This window comes from Adiantum capillus-veneris, chromosome 1, assembly GCF_014529385.1.
Source record: "Adiantum capillus-veneris isolate H3 chromosome 1, ASM1452938v2, whole genome shotgun sequence".
NCBI lineage: Eukaryota > Viridiplantae > Streptophyta > Polypodiopsida > Polypodiales > Pteridaceae > Adiantum > Adiantum capillus-veneris.
The window spans coordinates 62,258,785-62,279,838 of NC_140931.1; the positions used below are offsets into that span (position 1 = coordinate 62,258,785).

Here is a 21,054-nt window from a genome sequence, read left to right on the forward strand (position 1 = left end):
TATCCCATGTTGAGTTCTTAAGGTTGCAAGCACAACACTGTTCGATCTTAGGTCAGAGGCAGAGTTTTTGATGTACAGATAACACATGGCAAATGCATACAACTAGAAAGTATGATTGAAGTATGCTAGGAAGAGTTTATCATAAAAATGTGACCTCTCTTCTTGGCAATGAACATAAACTTCTAGAGTAATTACAGAAGACTTAATAACAATTAGGTTGAAAACACACACTACACTAGTGAGAAATAACATATCTGAGTAGTTTCACGGAATAAATGGATCTAAATATGGTTTCATTTAGCACTCTCTATCCCAAACATGTTTTTCAAATAAGTGGAAGCTTGGACAATCGGTAAAGCAGATAGTTGCAGCAATGTCCTAGATGTATAATGGGGGCTGTGATTCATACATGTGGGTCATCTGCATTGTTGTCGAAGAGGATGAGCATGATAGTGCAATATAATGGGCACAAACCATTGGTTGGAAAGAGTTTATTGAGACATACATAGACGAGTAAATCTATGCAATCTTTGGGCATAGTCACGCAAATCTTTGATCCTAGACGTTTATATGAGCATGGGTGCATAGTTGCTGTCATCTTAGGGCATAGTTGCAAATACTTGTTCATAGAAGTTCATATGAGCATGATTGCTCCTCTATATGCCTTGTCACAAGATCTGTAAAGCTACAGCAGCTAAGAGAAAACAGAAGTTTGTAGGGAAGTGTCTCTATAAGATTACACTTTTATTGAATATTAGTCGGCATTCACATGCTGATTCATGAGCAATTAATGAAACCATGATGTTTTATTTGATACAAAACGGAGGACAATAAGCAAGATTTGCCTGATTGTCCAAAGAGAGTGAGCAACAAGAGGGCACACTAGCGATACGCAGCAGCAGCAGCAAGGAGAGATCACAGCGCACCTCCATGCACAAGCCATGAGCTCTGCCATATTTGATAATCTGCCAGAACAATTCACTTACATCAGTTAAAACCACTATCAAGTCAAAGAGAGAGAGAGAGAGAGAGAGAGAGAGAGAGAGAGAGAGAGAGAGAGGCCTTTGCGACTCACCGGAACCACACTAAGCTCCCTGATCAGGTACCACTGTCAGATTCACTGCTGCCCTAGCAACAGAGCTCCTTATTGCCCTTGCAACGACTCTCGATGTCAGCCTCCCAATAAGCTCCCCAGGTAACAACAATGCTTGAACTTGTGCTGAGACTGGAAGCTGGCAGAGAAACAGAAAGATCACACCATGACTCTCTAATGTATTCACCTGGCCTTTGACATTCTAATAATCTACGAAAGAGCATCACCATTGAATCAAATGTCTGCCAAAACACACGAGCTATTTCACATTGAAAAACATAAGCAAAGCTTTGTCCACAGAAATACTGATGATAGCTCCCGTGCATATGAAATGCTCAATTGCCTCCTTAATGCCAACGCAGAAGCATGCATTGAAGTATGCTTATTTCATTGGGGAATAAAGAAACCTTTAACAATGGGCGTCAGGTCAAACAATGGTTTTCTGCTCCAATTCGTAAGCAATGCCTTGCAAATTAGTGAGCAGAATTACTAACAAAATTGATCCTCCATGTTGCAAACATTTCATAGTTCAGCAAAATTTTTGCAGAACGGTTATATTGCATGTAGTGATGCTACGCAAAGCCACAGACTTTCTTTACTACATTCTTTACTTTATTGGATTATCTATGAATGGGCCATTAATGATAATCAGCATTCTGGAAACAAGAGACCTTTAATAGCTTACAGACATGTTGATATGAAGTTCAGGAGAACACTGTACAAGGCCCATACAAACGGAAAATAAGAAAAAGCAGATGAAAAACAAACTTTCACAGAAAGAAACACGCAGCAATCACCTCTAATAGCAGACCCATACTGGGCAGAACTTTGAGGGTGCCCTGTACTAAAACAGACACATCTTCCAAAGAGGGAGCTTTAAGCCCATCCACATCCTTGCTGGGTAGGATCTTTTCAAACTGGTTTTGGACCACAAGAGGATAAATCTTCTTAGAAGGCAGTTTCACCAGAACAAGAACAAAAAAAAAAAACTAATGAACACAGCAGCCATTAGTTAACGTCTACAAAACAAGTACCTTTGCCAAATCTGGATCACCTTCCAAGCCTGCCGCAACAAGAGTACTCAATCTGCTGAATGTAGCCAGATTCTTTGCATCTTCTTCATCCAACAGTCTTGGATAATTAAATGATCTCATCAGTGACACATTTGACAGGATTGAACTGGTGGTAGTATCAAAAGTAGCTCGGTTCCAAGCATCCAGTCCCTGGCAACTTCAATCAAGTAAGCTAAAAGGAGAACCTAATCAGAAAAAGAGTTTCACACGTACACTGTCCAAACCTTTGCAAACTCCTCCAGAAGTGTCTCCCTTACAAAGTCTCCCTGAAATATCAAATGTCACACATTGAGTTTAAAAAGCAGAGTAATGGACCATATATGCAAGATGAACATCCTGCTGGATTTCATCCAAGAGATTACATTGGAGTGTCCCCTTCCCACAAATCAATCCGTATACGTCCACATTACAATCAGCAGACACATCAGGTAGATTAAGACCCTTTCCCCATAGCTCCTAAATATCAGCTAGCACATAAACACTGGGAACCCGGTCTACCATGACAAAAATCTGGTCCTTCAGCTGTTCCAGCAAACTTTTGCTCCACACTTTCACAAAATTTTACAAGCTCAATTATCATTCTAGCTTCAGTTTAACCTCGAATTTAAAATGGGTGTGAGCTACAATGGACCTGACGAAAATGAAGATCATAGGTCACACCGTTATACCTCGTCACTTAATATAAAGCTTAAAATCTTCATAATGATGCTGCTCCCAGTTCCATTTGGTGCCTGCTTCTCGGTGCCAAGCGATTCTGTTGTCCCAGATCTCAGAGACTGCATTTTCAAGTTTGAACCATCAAACAATATCCAATTTTTCAATAGCACAGGAACTTCAAGAAAGTGGCCCCACACAGACCTCAGTAACCAGAGACTCTAATCGATCGATCTGGAATACTCCATCCTGTGAACAAGCTAAATACAATCAAGTCATGGAATGACACAGCCACTGTTGAACTCAAACAATTAATTGTTAACAAAGTAGCTTCATATATTGGCCGTAAAAAAAGCAGAGAACAGGAAGATCTGAGAAAAACGAGGGAAGGATGATGCAGCTTAAAGCAAGTTCCTAAGCTGAGTAAAATGTAAAACAAAAATATTATGCCAAATGCTTCACACAAAAGTCCACTATGGCTGAATCTATCTAAAGAGGTAATCAAGTTGTCATTGGCAACTGCAGTTTATGTAGCATCACGTAATGTTCTTTAATACGGACAAGAAACAAAAGGCAACAAGAGATGTGACAAGTTCATTCTTCAATGTAAGCAGGCTGAAGCTACCCTACCCATTTCAGTGTGGCAAAATGCCTTACTTTCCAAAACTTAATGTCTTAAGCACACACAGACCAGTCATTCCATAAGAGTCGGATATGATTGAACCAGACGACTCTAACCTAGGATTAGGATTTTGTTGCACTAAGATCTCACTACACCAAGTGAAGAAAGACTTTGACCCTCAAGCTTGTATGCATGTGCAACTCCATTGGCTGTCTGTAACTAGAGAAGCTGATAGAAGTTTTTATTTCATACAGATAGATCCTTCCAGTGGTTGAGGAGAACCAACATCTGGCCTACAAGACTCTCATTTAAAGCAAGAGAACAAAGACAGACACAATTTGGAACACATCCTATCAATCCACATGATAAACATTTCCTTTTACCTTGTAAAGAAGAGCTTTTAATGTGGAACGCAATTGTGGTGAATTATCAGTGAGTACTTTCCTTGCAATCCATGGATAAGAACTGCTGAGGACTTTGTAATCAGGATTGTTGCTTAGAGCTATGCCTTCCAAAACCGTCAGACTGCAGAATTTCCAATGAAGATCTGATTAGGCTTGCTGGTGGGACACAGCTAAAACGTGCACGACTGTGCAATTATCAAACGAATGCAGCTACTCAAATTAGGCATAGAAATTTTATGCTATACTGATAATTGGTGGCACAAAGTTGCTGGCAAAAACTGTGATTGCAAGATGCTAAAGGGCCGAAAAAGTTGACAAAGCTAAGTTATACAAAAAATCTACTTAGCAGCAGAAGAATGACATAGAAACTTACTGCCAAGACCCCTACTGAAGAAGGCTGTCTTTAAAAAAAGTGGTCACATGGTACGTCTACTAGATGGCAAAAACTTCAAATGCCAAATGCTGAACGGTCAATTGAAGCACTACATTGTACAAGAAAACTAGAGAATGACAAAGAAATTTTACTGCCAAGACCCTTACTGAGGAAGGTTGTTTCGAAAAAGAATGGTCACATGGTCCGTCAACTATATAAGGACACAAATATGGCCTATCTCTCTGTTCTTAAGAAGAAGCAAGAAAAGTTATAGCAATTACATGCTGACAGCACGTGGTTTGACTTGTATGTCATCCAAACTGAAGGACATCCAGTGCACTTACACCCAGTAGACTTATGCTCTTCCTAAAACCCAAGCAGGTTTGCTTCGTTTGAAGCTCGACCTCCTCAAAATAAAGCAGCAGTACCAAATTAAGGTGATGATCTCAGTACACTAGTTTCAGAAACTCAAAACAACTACGCGTCATAGACTATTTAAGACTGAGGGTGTAGTTTATTATTGACCAGGTGTCAAGTAGAAGCACAATCTACTCCAGATAGGTTCAAAGATAACCATTTTAAACAGAACAGGTTTTGACCAGAAACCTCTTACCACTCAAGGAAAAAGGCAATTAAGTACATGAGAAAGTCAATCAACTGAGACTTTCTAAAGCCTTGTCCAGATTTGTCCAGCCAAGGAGGGACATTGAAATGAAACACAAAGCTATAAAGTGCATGATTTGCAAAAAGGAAGATAAGCATGGTAAGTATTCGTTACCTCCGGACAACAAGGGAAAAGTATGATGGTATACGAAATTTAAACTTGTACCTGGAACCATAGTAGAACAAGCGTCAAAACTTTTTTACCATCCAGGTCTGAGCATTGCTAAAAACAAAATCATGTCAGAGGGGTCGACTAAAAGACAATCACTCTTTATGCAACTGGCAGTAAGACCTTTAAAATAAACTGAGGGTTGCAGTAATAAAAATCTATCCAATGGGGGTATGGAAAACATGAGGTAAGTGGCTGATCAAACTACATATTGGTTTCAAGGGTCTAGTCCAAGGAAGAGACAAATCCCTCACTTCCACACACAGCCTGTTCAAGTGTAGGTTATGCTGATGCCAAAATAGCAAAAACCTGACTAATGTTTCATTTCAGAAGAACACGAAACCTATGTGAGGATAATTCTAGCTTGAAAGAATGCTTATAATGCTTTTGACAAACAGTGAAGATGATAGCTATATAGTGCACTACAGATTATGACTGGTCACGCTATATCACTACCTCTCCCTCATTAACCCAGTTCAAATAATTGGATAGTTCATCAGTATAACCCTCCAATATACATACTGACTAGGAGTCAGTCACTCATATCAAGCCCAATTCATGTACATAGTGAAGGTACACAGAATATACTTCTCTAAAGTTTTCACGTATCGTAATGCAGGGACGATTAATGCACACGTTTTTCTACTTATAAACAGAAAATGAAAAAGTGAAAATTGTGCATCATCAATGAAATCAGAGGATACCAGTTCATGTTTAGGGTATTTGTACTCACATAGTTCTGCCAAGGTTCCCAGACAAATCACCAAAACTAATGTTTCGAACCCCTCTGCTGACGGCATTTTGAAAGACCCCTGAAATAAGAAATCACCAGAATAATCCTTAATTCCATCCAGAGATTGACAGGCACAACTTCTCCCTTGAGATATACCATTAATTTGTCAATCACATTGCAGGACACTTCCCTGAATCCATGCATACACAAGTGCAACTGGTAGCACAATAAACTTAGTAGCTAAATGCAGCTAAAGAAAATTTACAAACATTCTCAGTGACAAGAATATCCTGAATATCACTAATAAACTCAGGGACATGTGTCATGAGCTCCCTGCAAAGACCTTCCATGCCTGTGCACACACCTACTAATTTTTCCCCTTGGCTGCTCCAGTTTTAACCCAGCCGCCCCTCCCCCCTTTTCTTTCCTATATTTCTCCTTAGTTCTACCCATGTTAAGTTAACATGCTTTCGTTGCCACCCCTGCCTCCAGCCTACATCAGACCCAGACCCTTGACTTCCTCCTGGTCGAAGCACGGTTTCCTTAGCTGCTCAAGCAAACACAAGGACACGATTCAAGATGTTCTAGACACACTCCAATGCAGATGCCATGCCCAGTAGATTTGGGTGGGGTGGTTTTGGAGGGGCACTAGAGAGGTCGGAGGTCCCACCACCTGCAGAGATGTTTCTGTAACAGTCATGCCAAAAACTATGGCAAACTTCTATTGCTATGTGTTGGGTTGCAGCCTATGGTATTGTCAGCACCAAACACGGGATATGTATAGCCATGGTGGAGTTCCTGCACTCTTTATTTTGTTTTCTGTTTTTGTGTTTGTTTTGTTTGGCTTGGGGTGTTGGGAAGCTGGCTGCTGCTATGATCTCTCTCCCAGGTTTACTAATGCAGGATTTCATATGGTGGTCCCCAAAGTTCCCTCCACTGACTTCCTGGAGTTCCCTCCTCAGCTCTGGATTTCAGGAGCCACCTTCAGCTAGTGAACTGTCCTCTACACTGTATGATATCTCCTTGTTTGCTTCAGTTGCAGTGCTTTGTTGGTCCTCTTATGGCCCTTCAGTAGTTTCTTGGTGATCTCTCTCTCTCTCTCTCTCTCTCTCTCTCTCTCTCTCTCTCTCTCTCTCTCTCTCTCTCTCTCTCTCTCTCTCTCTCTCTCTGCCCCCCGCTGGCCCCGCTCGCTCGCTGCCCCCTCGCCCTGCTCGCTGCCCCCCGCACCTGCCCCTGCCCGCGCGCCACTGTGCCCGACTGCAGCCCTGCCTGCTGCTGAGCCTCTCTCTGTGCTGCTCGCTGCTCGCGCGCGCTGCTGACTGGTTTGCGCCCTGCCCCCCCCCCCCCCCCCCCCCCCCCCTCTGCCCTCGCGCCCGCCGCCCTGCACCCCCGCCTCTGCCCCGCGCGCACCGTCGTCCTACACCCCCGCTGCCCTAGCCCCCCAACCTCTACGCGTAGAATGTCTCCCCCCCCTTTCCTACGCGTAGCGTGTCTTCCCCCCACACCTCCCCCCTTTTTTCTTTCACACGTAGGACGTCCATCCTCTACGAATAGGACGTCAATTTTTTTTTTTTTTTTTTTTTTTTTTTTCGCCCCCGTTCCCCCCACTCATACTTATTCCCCCCCCCCCCCTCTCTCTCTCTCTCTCTCTCTCTCTCGTAACTACCGTTTTCACCCCCGGGCCGTATATCTACCACACCCATTCCCCCCCCCCCCCTTCTCTCTCTCTCTCTCGTAACTAGCGTTTTCACCCCTGGGCCGTACCGCCTCCGCTCTACCACTCGCCGAGACCGCTGCTAGTGTGGGTGCATACGTGCATCTAAACCCAACCCCCTTGCGGACAGCGATCAAGCATGAGGAAGACAAACGATAAAGCCGACCCCCTAGAGGATGCCATTCGAAAATGCAAAGAGGAAATGACGGAGACCATCACCAAGTTGAACCGCAATCTCTGGGGCACAATAAACATTCTCGAAGGACGTGTGATGATCCAAGAGAGCAAGATAAGCACGCTGGAAGACCGAGTGACGACCCAAGAGGAAGAGATCGCGTCACTCAAGAAAGAACTCGCCGAAGCCCGATCAAGAAACACACCGGAAGAGGGCGAACTGCAACCCTCAGTAATTGAAGAAATCAACACGATTAAGGAACAAGTACGGGCCATCAAAGAGGGAGACGAACAGCACAAAGAAATGACGACTTCTTGGGTGGATGTTCTTACCAAAACCCAACAAAAGGCAGACGAAGCCGAGAAATGGATCAAGGTGGCCAACAAAGGGAAAGACAAGGAGATAACGCCCATGTCCACACCCAACAACATCATTAACCAGACACTAGAGGAGGAGCAGAGGAGAAGAGTGCGCGCTTTACATGTGCGAATTTGCGGTCTTAAAGACAAAGACAATGTGAAGACAAAGGCAATGTGGACGAAGAAGTAAAAGAACTCACAGCCCTGATGGGGATTCATGAGCCGACACACACAGGGGCATGAAGGGTGGGCAACATAAAGAAAAATGGAGGCAGTGAAGAAACCTCAAAAGAAAGAGCACTCATCCTCCGTTTTCCCTCCATGGAAGCAAAGAAGTCTTTCTTGAAGAAAAGACCAACTCTTAAGGAGACTGGCATCTTTCTCGGGGACAATCTCACCCTCTCGCAAATCGCCCATATGCAGGAAGTAATGCCGGAGATTAGAGCGGCAAGGGGGAAAGGCAAGATCGCTTTCTATCGAGACGGAAAACTAGTAATACTCGAGCGACGCTCCACATGACGGTGCGAGACTTATGGGACCACACTCAAAGTAGCTGCCTGGAATTGCAATGGATCTATGCGTCTTGATGTGGGTGCTTTTGAGGATAGCTTTACCGGCAGAGACATCATCTTCTACTCTGAGACACACCAGGCCCCGCGGCAATCCATGCCTCACATCAGTGGATATAGGTGGGAGACAACCTACAGACAAGAGACACGCTCAGAGCACAGAGGGCGGGGCTCGGGAGGAGTGGCAGTGTTATTTAGAGAGGATCTGCAGCCACTGATACATATAGCCCGCAGGGACGAGCAGGCCAGGTACATGTGGGTGAGACTGAAAGCAGAGACAGGCAGATACCTCTATCTAGCTATTTGTTACTTTCCCCCGAGTAAATCGGTTTATGCACCACCTAGGGGGCAATCCCCTTTCTCTATTTTGGATGATGACATATGGGAGTTCTCTAGAGACGGTGACATTATCATCCTCGGGGAATTCAATGCTAGGACTTCCCATCACCAGGCAGTGTTCTATGATACTTCAGAGGAGATGCTAAGAGAGATAGATGTGGCAGATACGGGCCATTCCAGACTATCACACAATATGGAATATACTGAGTATGGGCAACACCTGATAGACATGGGCACTGCACATGGATTGGCCATCTTGAACGGCCTATAGAGATTTCCTGTTGCAGGAGGTTTCACATGCTTCCCACACAGACATGGAGCCAGCACGGTGGACTATGTCATGGAACAACCGAATCTCATCTCTAGTATCCAGGATCTCACAGTTGGGCCCAGACCGGTCGGGGTGGCAGTGGATCATGCTCTGGTGTCAATGACTATCTCTTTCCAATTCAGTGTAGCACACAGGCCACGAGTAGCAGCCCCTACTCGCTACATATTCACAAGGGAGACGGACTCTGTATACATGGACGGAATCTACAGACACCTATGCATTGAGGACCCGGGGCGACCTCTGGAGGAGCTAACTACTATACTGACACAGACATTACATCAGGCAGCAGCAGAAGCATACCCACACACCCAGCCTGAGCAGAGCCGCCGATCTGGGAGCATGCCTCAGAACAGCTGGTACGATGAGGAGTGCCGCCAGACTAGAGCCAGACTTCAGAGGGAGGTGTTGTTGGGGGACATCAACTGGAAGTCCTGCATGTGCAATCATCCACATGAAAAAAGAAATACGACGAGCCGCATGTAAATCCCAGATGGCTGACCAAAACTACTGTAGATAGGCATGGGAGAGACCTGAATGTAACCAGAAACGCATAAGAGTGGGCTGCTCTGGGTGTTGTCTCATCAATGCTACTCTTCCAATTATGACAATGTACTCAAAGAATGATACAGGTGCACCGGTGGGGTTAGAGTGAGGCCAATGCCACTCTCCTGGGTCCCAATAAAGCTGAGATAGGGCACGACCCTCCCACACCCAAAGCCTCCAAAGTGCGGCATTAGCGGAAGCGAAACGGGGGTCAACACAACGACGCTTCCCGCGGGAGCCAACTACTCGTATGGATCACCAATCAGAGTCGCTCTCGACGTTATTGAAGTCGCCTCCAACAACCCAAGAGTCTACAGCAGGTAGAACAGCAGCCAAGGAGGACCAAAAAGTAGCCCTCTCCATTTTATTGATGAGCATCTCTCTCTCTCTCTCTCTCTCTCTCTCTCTCTCTCTCTCTCTCTCTCTCTCTCTCTCTCTCTCTCTCTCTCTCTCTCTCTCTCACACACACACACACACACACTAGTGGTTTAGGCGCTCACCAGATCTGTCTCCTCCATACACCGCATGTGGGAACTTCCCAAAGATAGATATGCCTACCTTGCACTTGAGTCCTCTCGACAGTTAGCCATCCAGGGAGATACAACATGCTAGTATTGGGAGATGACATCATGGTTTCAGGCGCATGGGTTCAGCATAGACAGATTGCCTCCCTTCCAGTACTCATTGGATGCACCCTCTCTGACTCTTACACAATTCCAGATCAGCAGGCTCATCCGTTAGGACTTGACTCAGCTAGACACCAAGAAGACATGGACACAGCCAGCACAGGAGCTGGGCACGAAGATGGCTTTCTACAGAGAGCATCTCGTCTAGCTTACGGTTGATGGTTTTGTGACAAGGCCCAGATACATGGACACCCACTTGTCTCATGGGATACGATGTGCTATCGGCCAGATACGCACATCTTCACACCAGCTGCGGATCAAGATTGGGAGATACAGCAGAGTACCAACAGAGGCAAGGACATGCCCCCTATGTGACATCGAGCCTGAGACAGAGTTGCACTACACATGCCACTGCCCCGTCTATTAGGAGATACGAGGACGCTTCCATTGCTTGTTCAGAGAGGGTTTGGACCATTCTCCAGAGTCATGCAGTACCAGGATCAGAGATGCTTGGGTTTGTTTTTGCTCGAGCTACGTAGACACAGAGAGAGAGAGCCTGATGAGAGGAGAGGTTGGCCAGTCTCAGAGACAGATCACAGATTTCTTTAGAGGTGCCACTGGACACCCGGAGGAGTTACCACAGCAGAGCTCGTCGTCTCACACCAGAGGCACACTGATCGACCGAGCGACTAAGCTTGGAAGATCCAGGCACCCACGACTGCGGAGGACTACACAGCATCGACGGAGGCTGCATCAGAGGATTCAGATCACTTTGGCTCGACATGCACGACGCCTGGTCAGACTACTGACCATGGAGGAGATTGATGAGATCCGCCAGCGAGACCGATGCTGGATCTCTTGTGATCTAGATATCCCAGCAAGCTGCTTAGTTCCCACCTAGCAGTTCAGGATTCCATAATATTTTATTTTTTCATTTATCATTTCATTTGTGTCATCTTGTACCTCTGACTTTGTCTCAGATCCACCACATTGTAACTTTTTGATCTCATAGGTCACTTTGGCCTTTTCAAGACGTTAACATTTCTCTCTCTCTTCTCTCTCTCTCTCTCTCTCTCTCTCTCTCTCTCTCTCTCTCTCTCTCTCTCTCTCTCTCTCTCTACAGTTAGCCATGCAGGGAGATACAGCATGCTGGTATGGAGAGATGACATCATGGTTTCAGGCGCACGGGTTCAGCATAGACAGATTGCCTCCCTTCCAGTCCTCACTGGATGCACCCTCTCTGACTCTTACACAGTCCGAGATCACCAAGCTCATCCGCCAGGACTTGACTCAGCTAGACACCAGGAGGACATGGATACAGCCAGCACAAGAGCTGGGCACGAAGATGGCTTTCTACAGAGAGCATCTCCTCCAGCTTACGGTTGATGGCTTTGTGACGAGGCCAAGATACATGGACACCCACTTGTCTCATGGGATACAATGTGCTATCGACCAGATACGTACATCTTCACACCAGCTGCAGATCGAGACTGGGAGATACAGCGGAGTACCAGCAGAGGCGAGGACATGCCCCCTGTGTGACATCAAGCCTGAGACAGAGTTGCACTACACATGCCACTGCCCCGTCTACTATGAGATACGAGGACGCTTCCATTGCTTGTTCAGAGAGGGCTTTGGACCATTCTCCAGAGTCATGCAGTACCAGGATCAGAGATGCTTGGGCTTGTTTTTGCTCGAGCTACGCAGACACAGAGAGAGCCTGATGAGAGGAGAGGCTAGCCAGTCCCAGAGACAGATCACAGATTTCTTTAGAGCTGTCACTGGACACCCGGAGGAGTTACTACCACAGCAGAGCTTGTCGTCTCACACCAGAGGCACACTGATCGACCGAGCGACTAAGCTTGGCAGATCCAGACACCCACGACTGCGGAGGACTACACAGCATCGACGGAGGCTGCATCAGAGGATTCGGATCACTTTGGCTCGACATGCACGACGTCCCGTCAGACTACTGACCATGGAGGAGATTGATGAGATCCGCCACTGACCGATGCTGGATCTCTTGTGATCTAGATATCCCAGCTAGCTGCTGTTCACACCTAGTAGTTTAGGATTCCATAGTATTTTATTGTGGCATTTGTCATTTCATTTTTGTCATTGTTGTCATCTTGTTACTTTGACTCTGACTTTGTATCAGATCCACCACATTGTAACTTTCTGGTCTCATAGGTCACTTTGGCCTTTTGAAGACGTTAATATAACATTTCATTTCTCTCTCTCTCTCTCTCTGATCCACCACAGCCTACGGACGACATCTACTTCGACTTGGCTCCCAGCACCGTCTCGTTATTTATAACGGGATGGTCCAGTGGCCCACCTCAGGGGGCCTGACTTGTATGCCACATGGAGTTGCAGAGGGAGGGGGGAGTACAGTCGACTATATTCTGGGACCCAGGGAGGCTACACACCTTATCACATCCTTCACCATTCCACCCATACCCATCGGAGCCGGCCACACATACCTCTCTTTCTCCATCACCGGAGATACCATTCCACAGCTCCACAGCACACACTCCACACACCACCATCCATTTCACACATGAGCTAGCCTCTCTTTACTCGGCCGAGGTCGAGCATGGCCTATGCCTCCTCCACCCATCCACACCACTCTCAGTTCTCACATCACATATCTCTTCCGTTCTCCACACTTCAGCTATTAGCTCCTTTCCACACACCACTCACACAGGACGCACTCCCCCCCCCCGGGACTATGCCTCAGAACCGCTGGTATGATGATGAGTGCAGAGAGCTATACCGACGCCTCCGCGCACAGCGAGCCTTAGGAGAGATCACAGAGAGAGAGGCCAGACGGCATATGAAGACGCTAACACGCCAAAAGCGGCGAGCATTCGAAGAGGCACAGGAGCTTGAGCTATACCGCCTATTCATGAGCATGGATAGCGCGACGGCATGGCGCACCCTACGCGAGCCACGTCCAACTACAGCTATTGAGGATCCACAGATATGGCATGATTATGCAGAGCGACTTTACGAGGTGCCAGGACAGCCTCCTATCCCACAGCCACACGAGCCACGCCCCACGTGCTCCTCCTTCTTCACAGCACAGATGGTAGAGAGGGCCATACGCCGCATGCAGCACAGACGATCAGCTGACCATACTGGATTACAGAGTGAGCACATCATTTATGCGGCCTCCACTATAGCCCCGTTGATTGCACATGTCTTCAACCGGGCTATAGGGGAGGGCTTCCCAGAGGAGTGGACACAGCACACCATAGTGCCTATCCACAAATCTGGCGACACCCTGGATCCAGGGAACTACAGGACTATCATGATTGGCCACACGATGGCCAAGCTATATGGAGCAGTACTTGAGGCACAGCTCAGCTACTACGCAGAGATCGAGGGTTTACGAGCTCCAGGCCAGGCAGGTTTCAGACGAGCTTTCTCCACCACTGATCACATCTTCGTTCTGCGCTGCTTCATTGATGGGGCAAAGGCGCGGAAGAAGAGGCTTTACTGCTGCTTTGTGGATTTCCGCAAGGCCTTTGACACAGTCCCACGCGAGAGACTCTTCCAGCGCCTTCACAGCATTGGGGTACCAACAGAGATGATTTGGGCCATATATGCTCTCTACGAGAAGGTGACGGGTCGAGTTCGTTGCCCAGGCGGTTTTTCAGAGACCATTGCTAGCACCATTGGTGTTAAGCAAGGATGCCCACTCTCCCCGACACTCTTTGGGCTCTACATCGACGAGATCTCCAACTACATACTGCGAGCAGGGGGAGGGGGGAGCGACTTGGCAGGTACTCCGGTCCACATCATGTTATATGCTGATGATATTGTGTTGATTTCAGAGTCACCCGAGGGCTTGCAACGCCATCTTGAGGCCTTGGACGAATTCAGCACACACAGGGGGTTGACTGTGAACCTTGGCAAAACCAAGGTTATGATCTTTCACACATCCAATGCAGTGAGGAGCGCTGCCACCTTCACAGCAGCAGGAGGACAGGTTGATGTAGTCACCTCCTATGTCTACCTTGGCATCACATTCACCAGCCTACCAGGACCCTTCACTATGAGGCAGGCTGCTGCTGACAGGCTCACCCGAGGATATGCAGCTCTGGCCATGCTAGAGCGGAGATGCCACCAGGCACACTTTCAGGAACCCCGCACGAAGGGGTGGCTTTTCGACACCTTAGTCACTCCGGCCTTGATGTACTCGGCGGCAGTATGGGCACCAGGATTGACAGCTGACCAGTGGACACAGCTTGAGAGGCCACAGATATGTATGATCTCACGCTTGCTCCGCAGCAAGAAGACAGTGCCACATGAAATTATTAGAGCCGAGCTCGCCACACCACCCATGGTGGTAGAGGCACTATTCCAGACAGTCTGCTTCATCCAGAGGATGAGAGAGCTACCTCCTGACAGACTTACTCGTAGAGCATTTGAGGCAGCTATACAGCTATCAGAGAGTGGGCATGAGAGAGCATGGTACTCACAGGTCAGAGCATGGTTTGAGGGACACGGTCTTGACATGGAGAGCCTACCACCTTTCCAGTACGACCCCCACTCACCATATGTTCACCTCTCTCGCAGTGAGAGGAACTTGGTACTGAGACAGGATCTGTGGCAGCTATACACTAGGAGAGTCTGGGAGTCACCTGGCTTGGGGACGAGGATGTCAGATTACAGAGACCAGTTTCTCACCATATTGTCTGGGGGGTTCATACAGAGACCACGCTACATGGACACATATATGCCACATAGCTCACGGGTGGCGATTGGTCAGCTGAGAGTGGCTTCACACAGGTTAGAGATTGAGATCGGGAGACATACTGGTGTCCCCAGGGAGGAGCGCGTCTGCAGAGCCTGCACAGAGGAGGTGGAGAGTGAGGAGCACTTTGTATGTAGATGCAGAGCATACACTGAGATCAGAGGCAGGTATGAGGCCCTATTCAGAGGACAGCCCACTCTCCGAGAGATCATGGACTCTCGGGATCAGAGACAGCTCGGACGGTTCTTACTAGAGATACAGAGCCATCGGGACACACTACTACAGCCACACACAGCTACACAGAGGGGAGACAGTCGCAGCTCACAGACTTCTTTCAGAGGATTACCGCCCCTCCCCCACCAGACACTCAGAGGGGAGTGACACTCCCACAGGCAGAGGTGAGCCGAGCTAGACGACGACCACGAGTCACAGGCTACAGGGGCGCGCGCTCCCACCACCGACAGATCGAGGAGATCCGAGCCCGGGAGCGCCGTGCCACTGAGGAGCGAGTGGCCCATATGAGGGCCGACCCGACAGCTTTCATCCGGGCAGCCCTGGCACCAGACCCGCCCATGTACCACATCTTACATCCCCCCATTAGTACAGGATGGAGCTAGATAGCTTGATGCATTCTCATGATTGTACTACCTTGAGCATATAGACATGCATATACCCCTAGAGATAGAGCTCCATCCCTCCTCAGATACCCCACTACGTACATTCAGTTCAGTTTTGTATCAGTTTTGTTTCATTTGTCTTTCCGATAGACGGATGACATACACACCATGTACATTTGATTTGTCTCATAGGCCGATTTCGGCCTGACATAGACGTTAAAAATCTTTCTTTCTTTCTTTCTCTCTCTCTCTCTCTCTCTCTCTCTCTCTCTCTCTCTCTCTCTCTCTCTCTCTCTCTCTCTCTCTCTCTCTCTCTCTCTCTCTCTCTCTCTCTCTCTCTCTCTCTCTCTCTCTCTCTCTCTCTCTCTCTCTCTCTCTCAGAGAGAGCCTGATGAGAGGAGAGGCTAGCCAGTCCTAGAGACAGATCACAGATTTCTTTAGAGCTGCCACTAGACACCCGAAGGAGTTGCTACCACAGCAGAGCTCGTCGTCTCACACCAGAGGCACACTGATCGACCGGGCAACAGAGCTGGGAAGATCCAGACGCCCACGACTACGGAGGACTACACAGCATCGGCGGAGGCTGCATCACAGGATTCGGATCACTTTGGCTCAACATGCACGACGCCCGGTCAGACTACTCACCATGGAGGAGGTTAATGAGATCCGCCAGCGACCGATGCTGGATCTCTTGTGATCTAGCTATACCACCTAACTGTTGTTCACACCTAGTAGTTTAAGATTCCATAGTATTTTATTGTGACATTTGTCATTTCATTTTTGTCATTGTTGTCATCTTGTTACTCTGACTCTGACTTTGTATCAGATCCACCACATTGTAACTTTTTGGTCTCATAGGTCACTTTGGCCTTTTGAAGACGTTAATATAACATTTCATTTCTCTCTCTCTCTCTCTCTCTCTCTCTCTCTCTCTCTCTCTCTCTCTCTCTCTCTCTCTCTCTCTCTCTCTCTCTCTCTCTCTCTCTCTCTCATGATCTCACCCTCTCGCAGATCGCTCATATGCACGAAGTAATGCCAGAGATTAGAGATGCAAGGGGAAAAGGCAAGATCGCTTTTTACCGAGACGGAAAAGTGGTAATACTAGAGCGACGCTCCACATGACGGTGCGAGACTTATGGGACCACACTCAAAGTAGTTGCCTGGAACTACAATGGATCTATGCGCCTTGATGTGGGAGCTTTTGAGGATAGCTTTACTGGAAGAGACATCATCTTTTACTCTGAGACACACCAGGCCCCTGGGCAATCCATGCCTCACATCAGTGGATACAGGTGGGAGACAGCCTACAGACAGGAGACACGCTCAAAGCACAGAGGGTGGGGCTCGGGAGGAGTGGCAATGTTATTTAGAGAGGATCTGCAGCCATTGATACACAGCCCGCAGGGACGAGCAGGCTAGGTACATGTGGGTGAGACTGAACGCAGAGACAGGCAGATACCTCTATCTAGTTATTTGCTACTTTCCCCCGAGTACTTCAGTTTATGTATCACCTAGAGGACAGTCCCCTTTCTCTATTTTGGATGATGACATATGGGAGTTCTCTAGGGATGGTGACATTATCATCCTAGGGGACTTCAATGCTAGGACTGCCCATCACCAGCCACTGTTTTATGATACTTCAGAGGAGATGCTAAGAGAGGTAGATGTTGCAGAGACGGGCCTTTCCAGACTATCACACGATGTGGAATATACTGAGTATGGGCGACACCTGATAGACATGGGCACTGCATATGGATTGGCCATCTTGAACGGCCTACAGAGATTTCCTCCTGCGGGAGGTTTTACATGCTTCCCACACAGACATGGAGCCAGCACTGTGGACTATGTCATGGCACAGCCGAACCTCATCTCTAGTATCCAGGATCTCACAGTTGGGCCCAGACTGGTCGAGGTGGCACTGGATCATGCTTTGGTGTCGATGACCATCTCCTTCCAGTTCCGTGTAGCACACATGCCACGAGTAGCAGCCCCAACTCGCTACACATTCACATGGGAGACGGATTCTGTATACATGGACGGAATCTACAGACGCCTATGCACTGAGGACCCGGGGCGACCTCTGGAGGAGCTAACCAGAGTTACCGGGGAACGCCCCCTAGCACCCATTCCGACGTTCCGGGGGGCAGTTCCCTTCCCGAACGTTCCGAAACGTCCCGAAACGTCAGACGTCTTGGAACGTCTGACGTTCCGGGTGGCCAGTGCAAACCGGAATGGCCGTTCCGGAATGTTCCGGAACGCCGCTGGAACGGCCAACAGCTACAAACAAATTTCGCAAAATTGAAAAAATTGAAGTAAATGTTTGGGCTTCTTTTTGAAGTGTGCAAGGCCTCAAGGCTCAAGCTCTCTCCCTCTCACACTCTCAAGATCTCTCCCTCTCAAGACACTCTCTCAAGGCTCAAGGCTTCAAGCTCTCTTCCTCTCCCTCCCACTCTCTCAAATCTCTCCCTCTCCCTCTCTGTCACGAGGACGTGGCAGTTATTAACCATGTCACAAGATGTGGCAACTGCTAACCTTGGTTGTTGGTTTCTTTCCAATGGGGTTTATTTTATTTGTTTTGAGACCCTCTTTTTGAAGTAGCAAACGGTCGGACATTGTATGGTCAATGTGAACGGTAGATTCACCCGCAGACGGGAAGTGGTCGGCACTGGAATTCGTATGGTAAGAGGATGTCTAGGCTCAGAGCAAGATCATATAGGTCCCCCAGTCGCACTTAGCAAGTTGGTGGATACTAGGAAGTGAACTCAATTAAGGCGTAAAGTCAAGGTGGGACTACCAACAAAAAGTATCCGACATTTGGGGCCACATTGCACTTTTGGATGCGGTCCCAATGATGATAGATGGTCAGAAGACCAGTGGCAGCCCAACGGAAGCATCTCCTAAAATTTAGGGAACTGCTATTTTGGGCCGTGAAATGTGTTCGCGTCATTATTCCGGTATGACTAGGGGAACATTTTATAACTCTGCCGTGAAGTCAACTGGGCAACCGGTCAGGATATTTTTAAGCGGCAAACCCGAAACGGGAAAATGCTTGAAAATGCGCCAAGTGTCACATTTTCGTGAACTTTCCTCTTGCAGAAAAATGGGCGCTGATTTTTATGCTGGGAGAGCCCTCATTTGCAACCTGTCACAGGTTAAGAGCTATGGAGTGCTTCCTTTCCCTCTCATGTACAGTGTGGTGCTAGGAGTGATGCCCTGCACACTACACACTGCTCTCTCTCTCCCCTACGTGCAGTTATGTGATGCCCCACAAGAGGGCTCCTCATTTGACTGATGTACAGTTGTGTGGGTTCATGCTTTTGTGCTTGAGGCAAGAGCCTCCTTGAGCAGGAACAGGGGTAGCTAACTGCTGCTCCAAAGCAGGCACTGGTGAGGGTCATAACCTCACCGTACAGGTGCAAAATCAGCGCTGTGTGTGCGCTGTAAATTCACTGTTTTTCAGCCGTACGGACGCCAAGATCATTGGGAATCGTGCCCCACTGGCAAAGGACAGTTAGGGGACTGTTTGGGGCTGAAAACAGGGCAAAAACCAGTAAATACAGCGTGCTGAATTTACTGTTTTTGGACAGGAATCAGAGGGTATACGACAGTGCAAGCGAGTTCCAGCAAGGAAATTGGTTTCGCGCAAGTTTTGGGGCTGTTATGCTGCCGAAATTCGGCCAAATCAGATGGTATTTAGGTGGATACACGTGAAGGATTCCCAGGACCTTACCTTGTAGTTTACCCTCCTAAAGAATAAAGAAATACCGAAAGGGGCGCCGATTTTGGGGCCTACAGGTTGTCGGCGTCTGCTCGGAGCATTCTAGCTTCCGAGCCGTGTGTGTGTTTAAGTGTTAACTCCCGTTACAGGTCTCCTTTGCAAAGTGCTTTGTGTGTGTGCATAAAGTAAAGAATTTCGGGTGAAAGCCAACGCCTACCGCCCTACGGGACGGTTTCATGGTTCCATTGCCGAGATATCAATCACTTTTTCCTCAAAGAGTGAGCCTGAATTGTTCAGGGTAAAGACACACAGTGCAAGAACACGGGGATTACACTATGGCCGACAAGGGGAAGGGAATTATGGAAGAGGGTTCCTCTTCAAAGGACAGGCAGGAGATTCCTATGGTTTTTGAGATTGGCGAGAGCTCACGGCCACGTCAGTCTATACCTCCTGTCAACATGAATGTCCCTCAAGTAGTACAGGGCTTTATGACAGGGCAACTTGAGGATGATGCGTTCAAGACTCAATTAGTTGCCGCGGTGAATGTCTTTTCGCAACTGGTGCAGAATCCGAGGTTTATGGAATTCTTGCAAGCGCCACGAGTGCAACAACAAAATAGGCAACCTACGCCGCGTACGGAGCTTGTTGAAGCTCAAGCCCAGGTACTTCATGTGGCGCAGGAGGAAAGGGAACACTCGCATGTTGCGGAGTCGGGGGCTCCAAAGCAGGTTCCTCCCGTGCTTGAACAGGTGGCTAGAACGCCTATTCCACAAGTTATGCCAGTTCAGCCCGCCATCTTTCCGAGCCAGCATGCTGTCTTGAATGGATAGGGAGCTGGATACCAAGCTATGCACTCAGTTTTTCCACCACCCACGGTACATCCTCGGTATTTCAGGGGTGGATCAGTGTTCCAAAGTATGGCTGGTTATGCGTCTGGAAGTCAGCCGTACATGCCAGGAACAGTGTTCGGGGGTATGCAAGGCATCATGCCAAACCCCATGTATGGTAGTATCGGCATGCAGCAAGGTTTCCACGGCAACCAGGGCCAGTTTGGGGTGCCACAGGGTCATTTTGGCATGGCTGGTTTTTCTGGACAGCAGCCAGATATCGCGCCTCTGATGCAAAATGTGAATGGCCAACACGTGCCGATTATGCCTAGTACAGTGCCCATGTTGCAGACCATTCCATATGACAACTTGGGGGCACTAGAGAAGCCGAAGGCTTACAAAGAAGGTGGTGCAGCGGTAAAGTTCAGTACCTTCAGTGGTTTCGAGGACAAGAAAAAGGCACCTCACTTTCCTCCAGTTTTTTGATACAGCTTATGCGGGAGGGAATTTTACAGAGGCCTCGAAGGTCAGGAAAGCTGCCACTTTCTTAAAGGACAATGCACTTACATGGTGGACGACATTGTTAATGCAAGGACAGGCACCCGCCACTTGGGTTTACTTCAAGCAAATGTTTGCATCTGCTTGGCTATCAAATGAATTTGAAGCCGATGTCCTGACAGATTGGCACCA

General features: G+C 47.9%; 1 protein-coding gene across 1 annotated transcript in view; it reads right to left on the bottom strand.

Moving 5' to 3' along the window:
* Positions 1–308: 308 nt before the first annotated feature.
* Positions 309–21,054, bottom strand: part of LOC147464887 (Protein kinase superfamily protein) — a 121,466-nt gene continuing 100,720 nt past the window's right edge. The window contains exons 13-22 of the mRNA XM_086516982.1: positions 5,785–5,863; positions 4,998–5,048; positions 3,826–3,967; positions 3,025–3,069; positions 2,835–2,942; positions 2,391–2,432; positions 2,128–2,316; positions 1,891–2,010; positions 1,076–1,232; positions 309–965 (exon numbers count right to left, since the gene is read on the bottom strand). Coding sequence (XP_086373108.1) covers positions 1,086–1,232; positions 1,891–2,010; positions 2,128–2,316; positions 2,391–2,432; positions 2,835–2,942; positions 3,025–3,069; positions 3,826–3,967; positions 4,998–5,048; positions 5,785–5,863 — 923 coding nt within the window. The 3' untranslated portion in view covers positions 309–965; positions 1,076–1,085. The remainder of the gene's footprint in view (positions 966–1,075; positions 1,233–1,890; positions 2,011–2,127; positions 2,317–2,390; positions 2,433–2,834; positions 2,943–3,024; positions 3,070–3,825; positions 3,968–4,997; positions 5,049–5,784; positions 5,864–21,054) is intronic.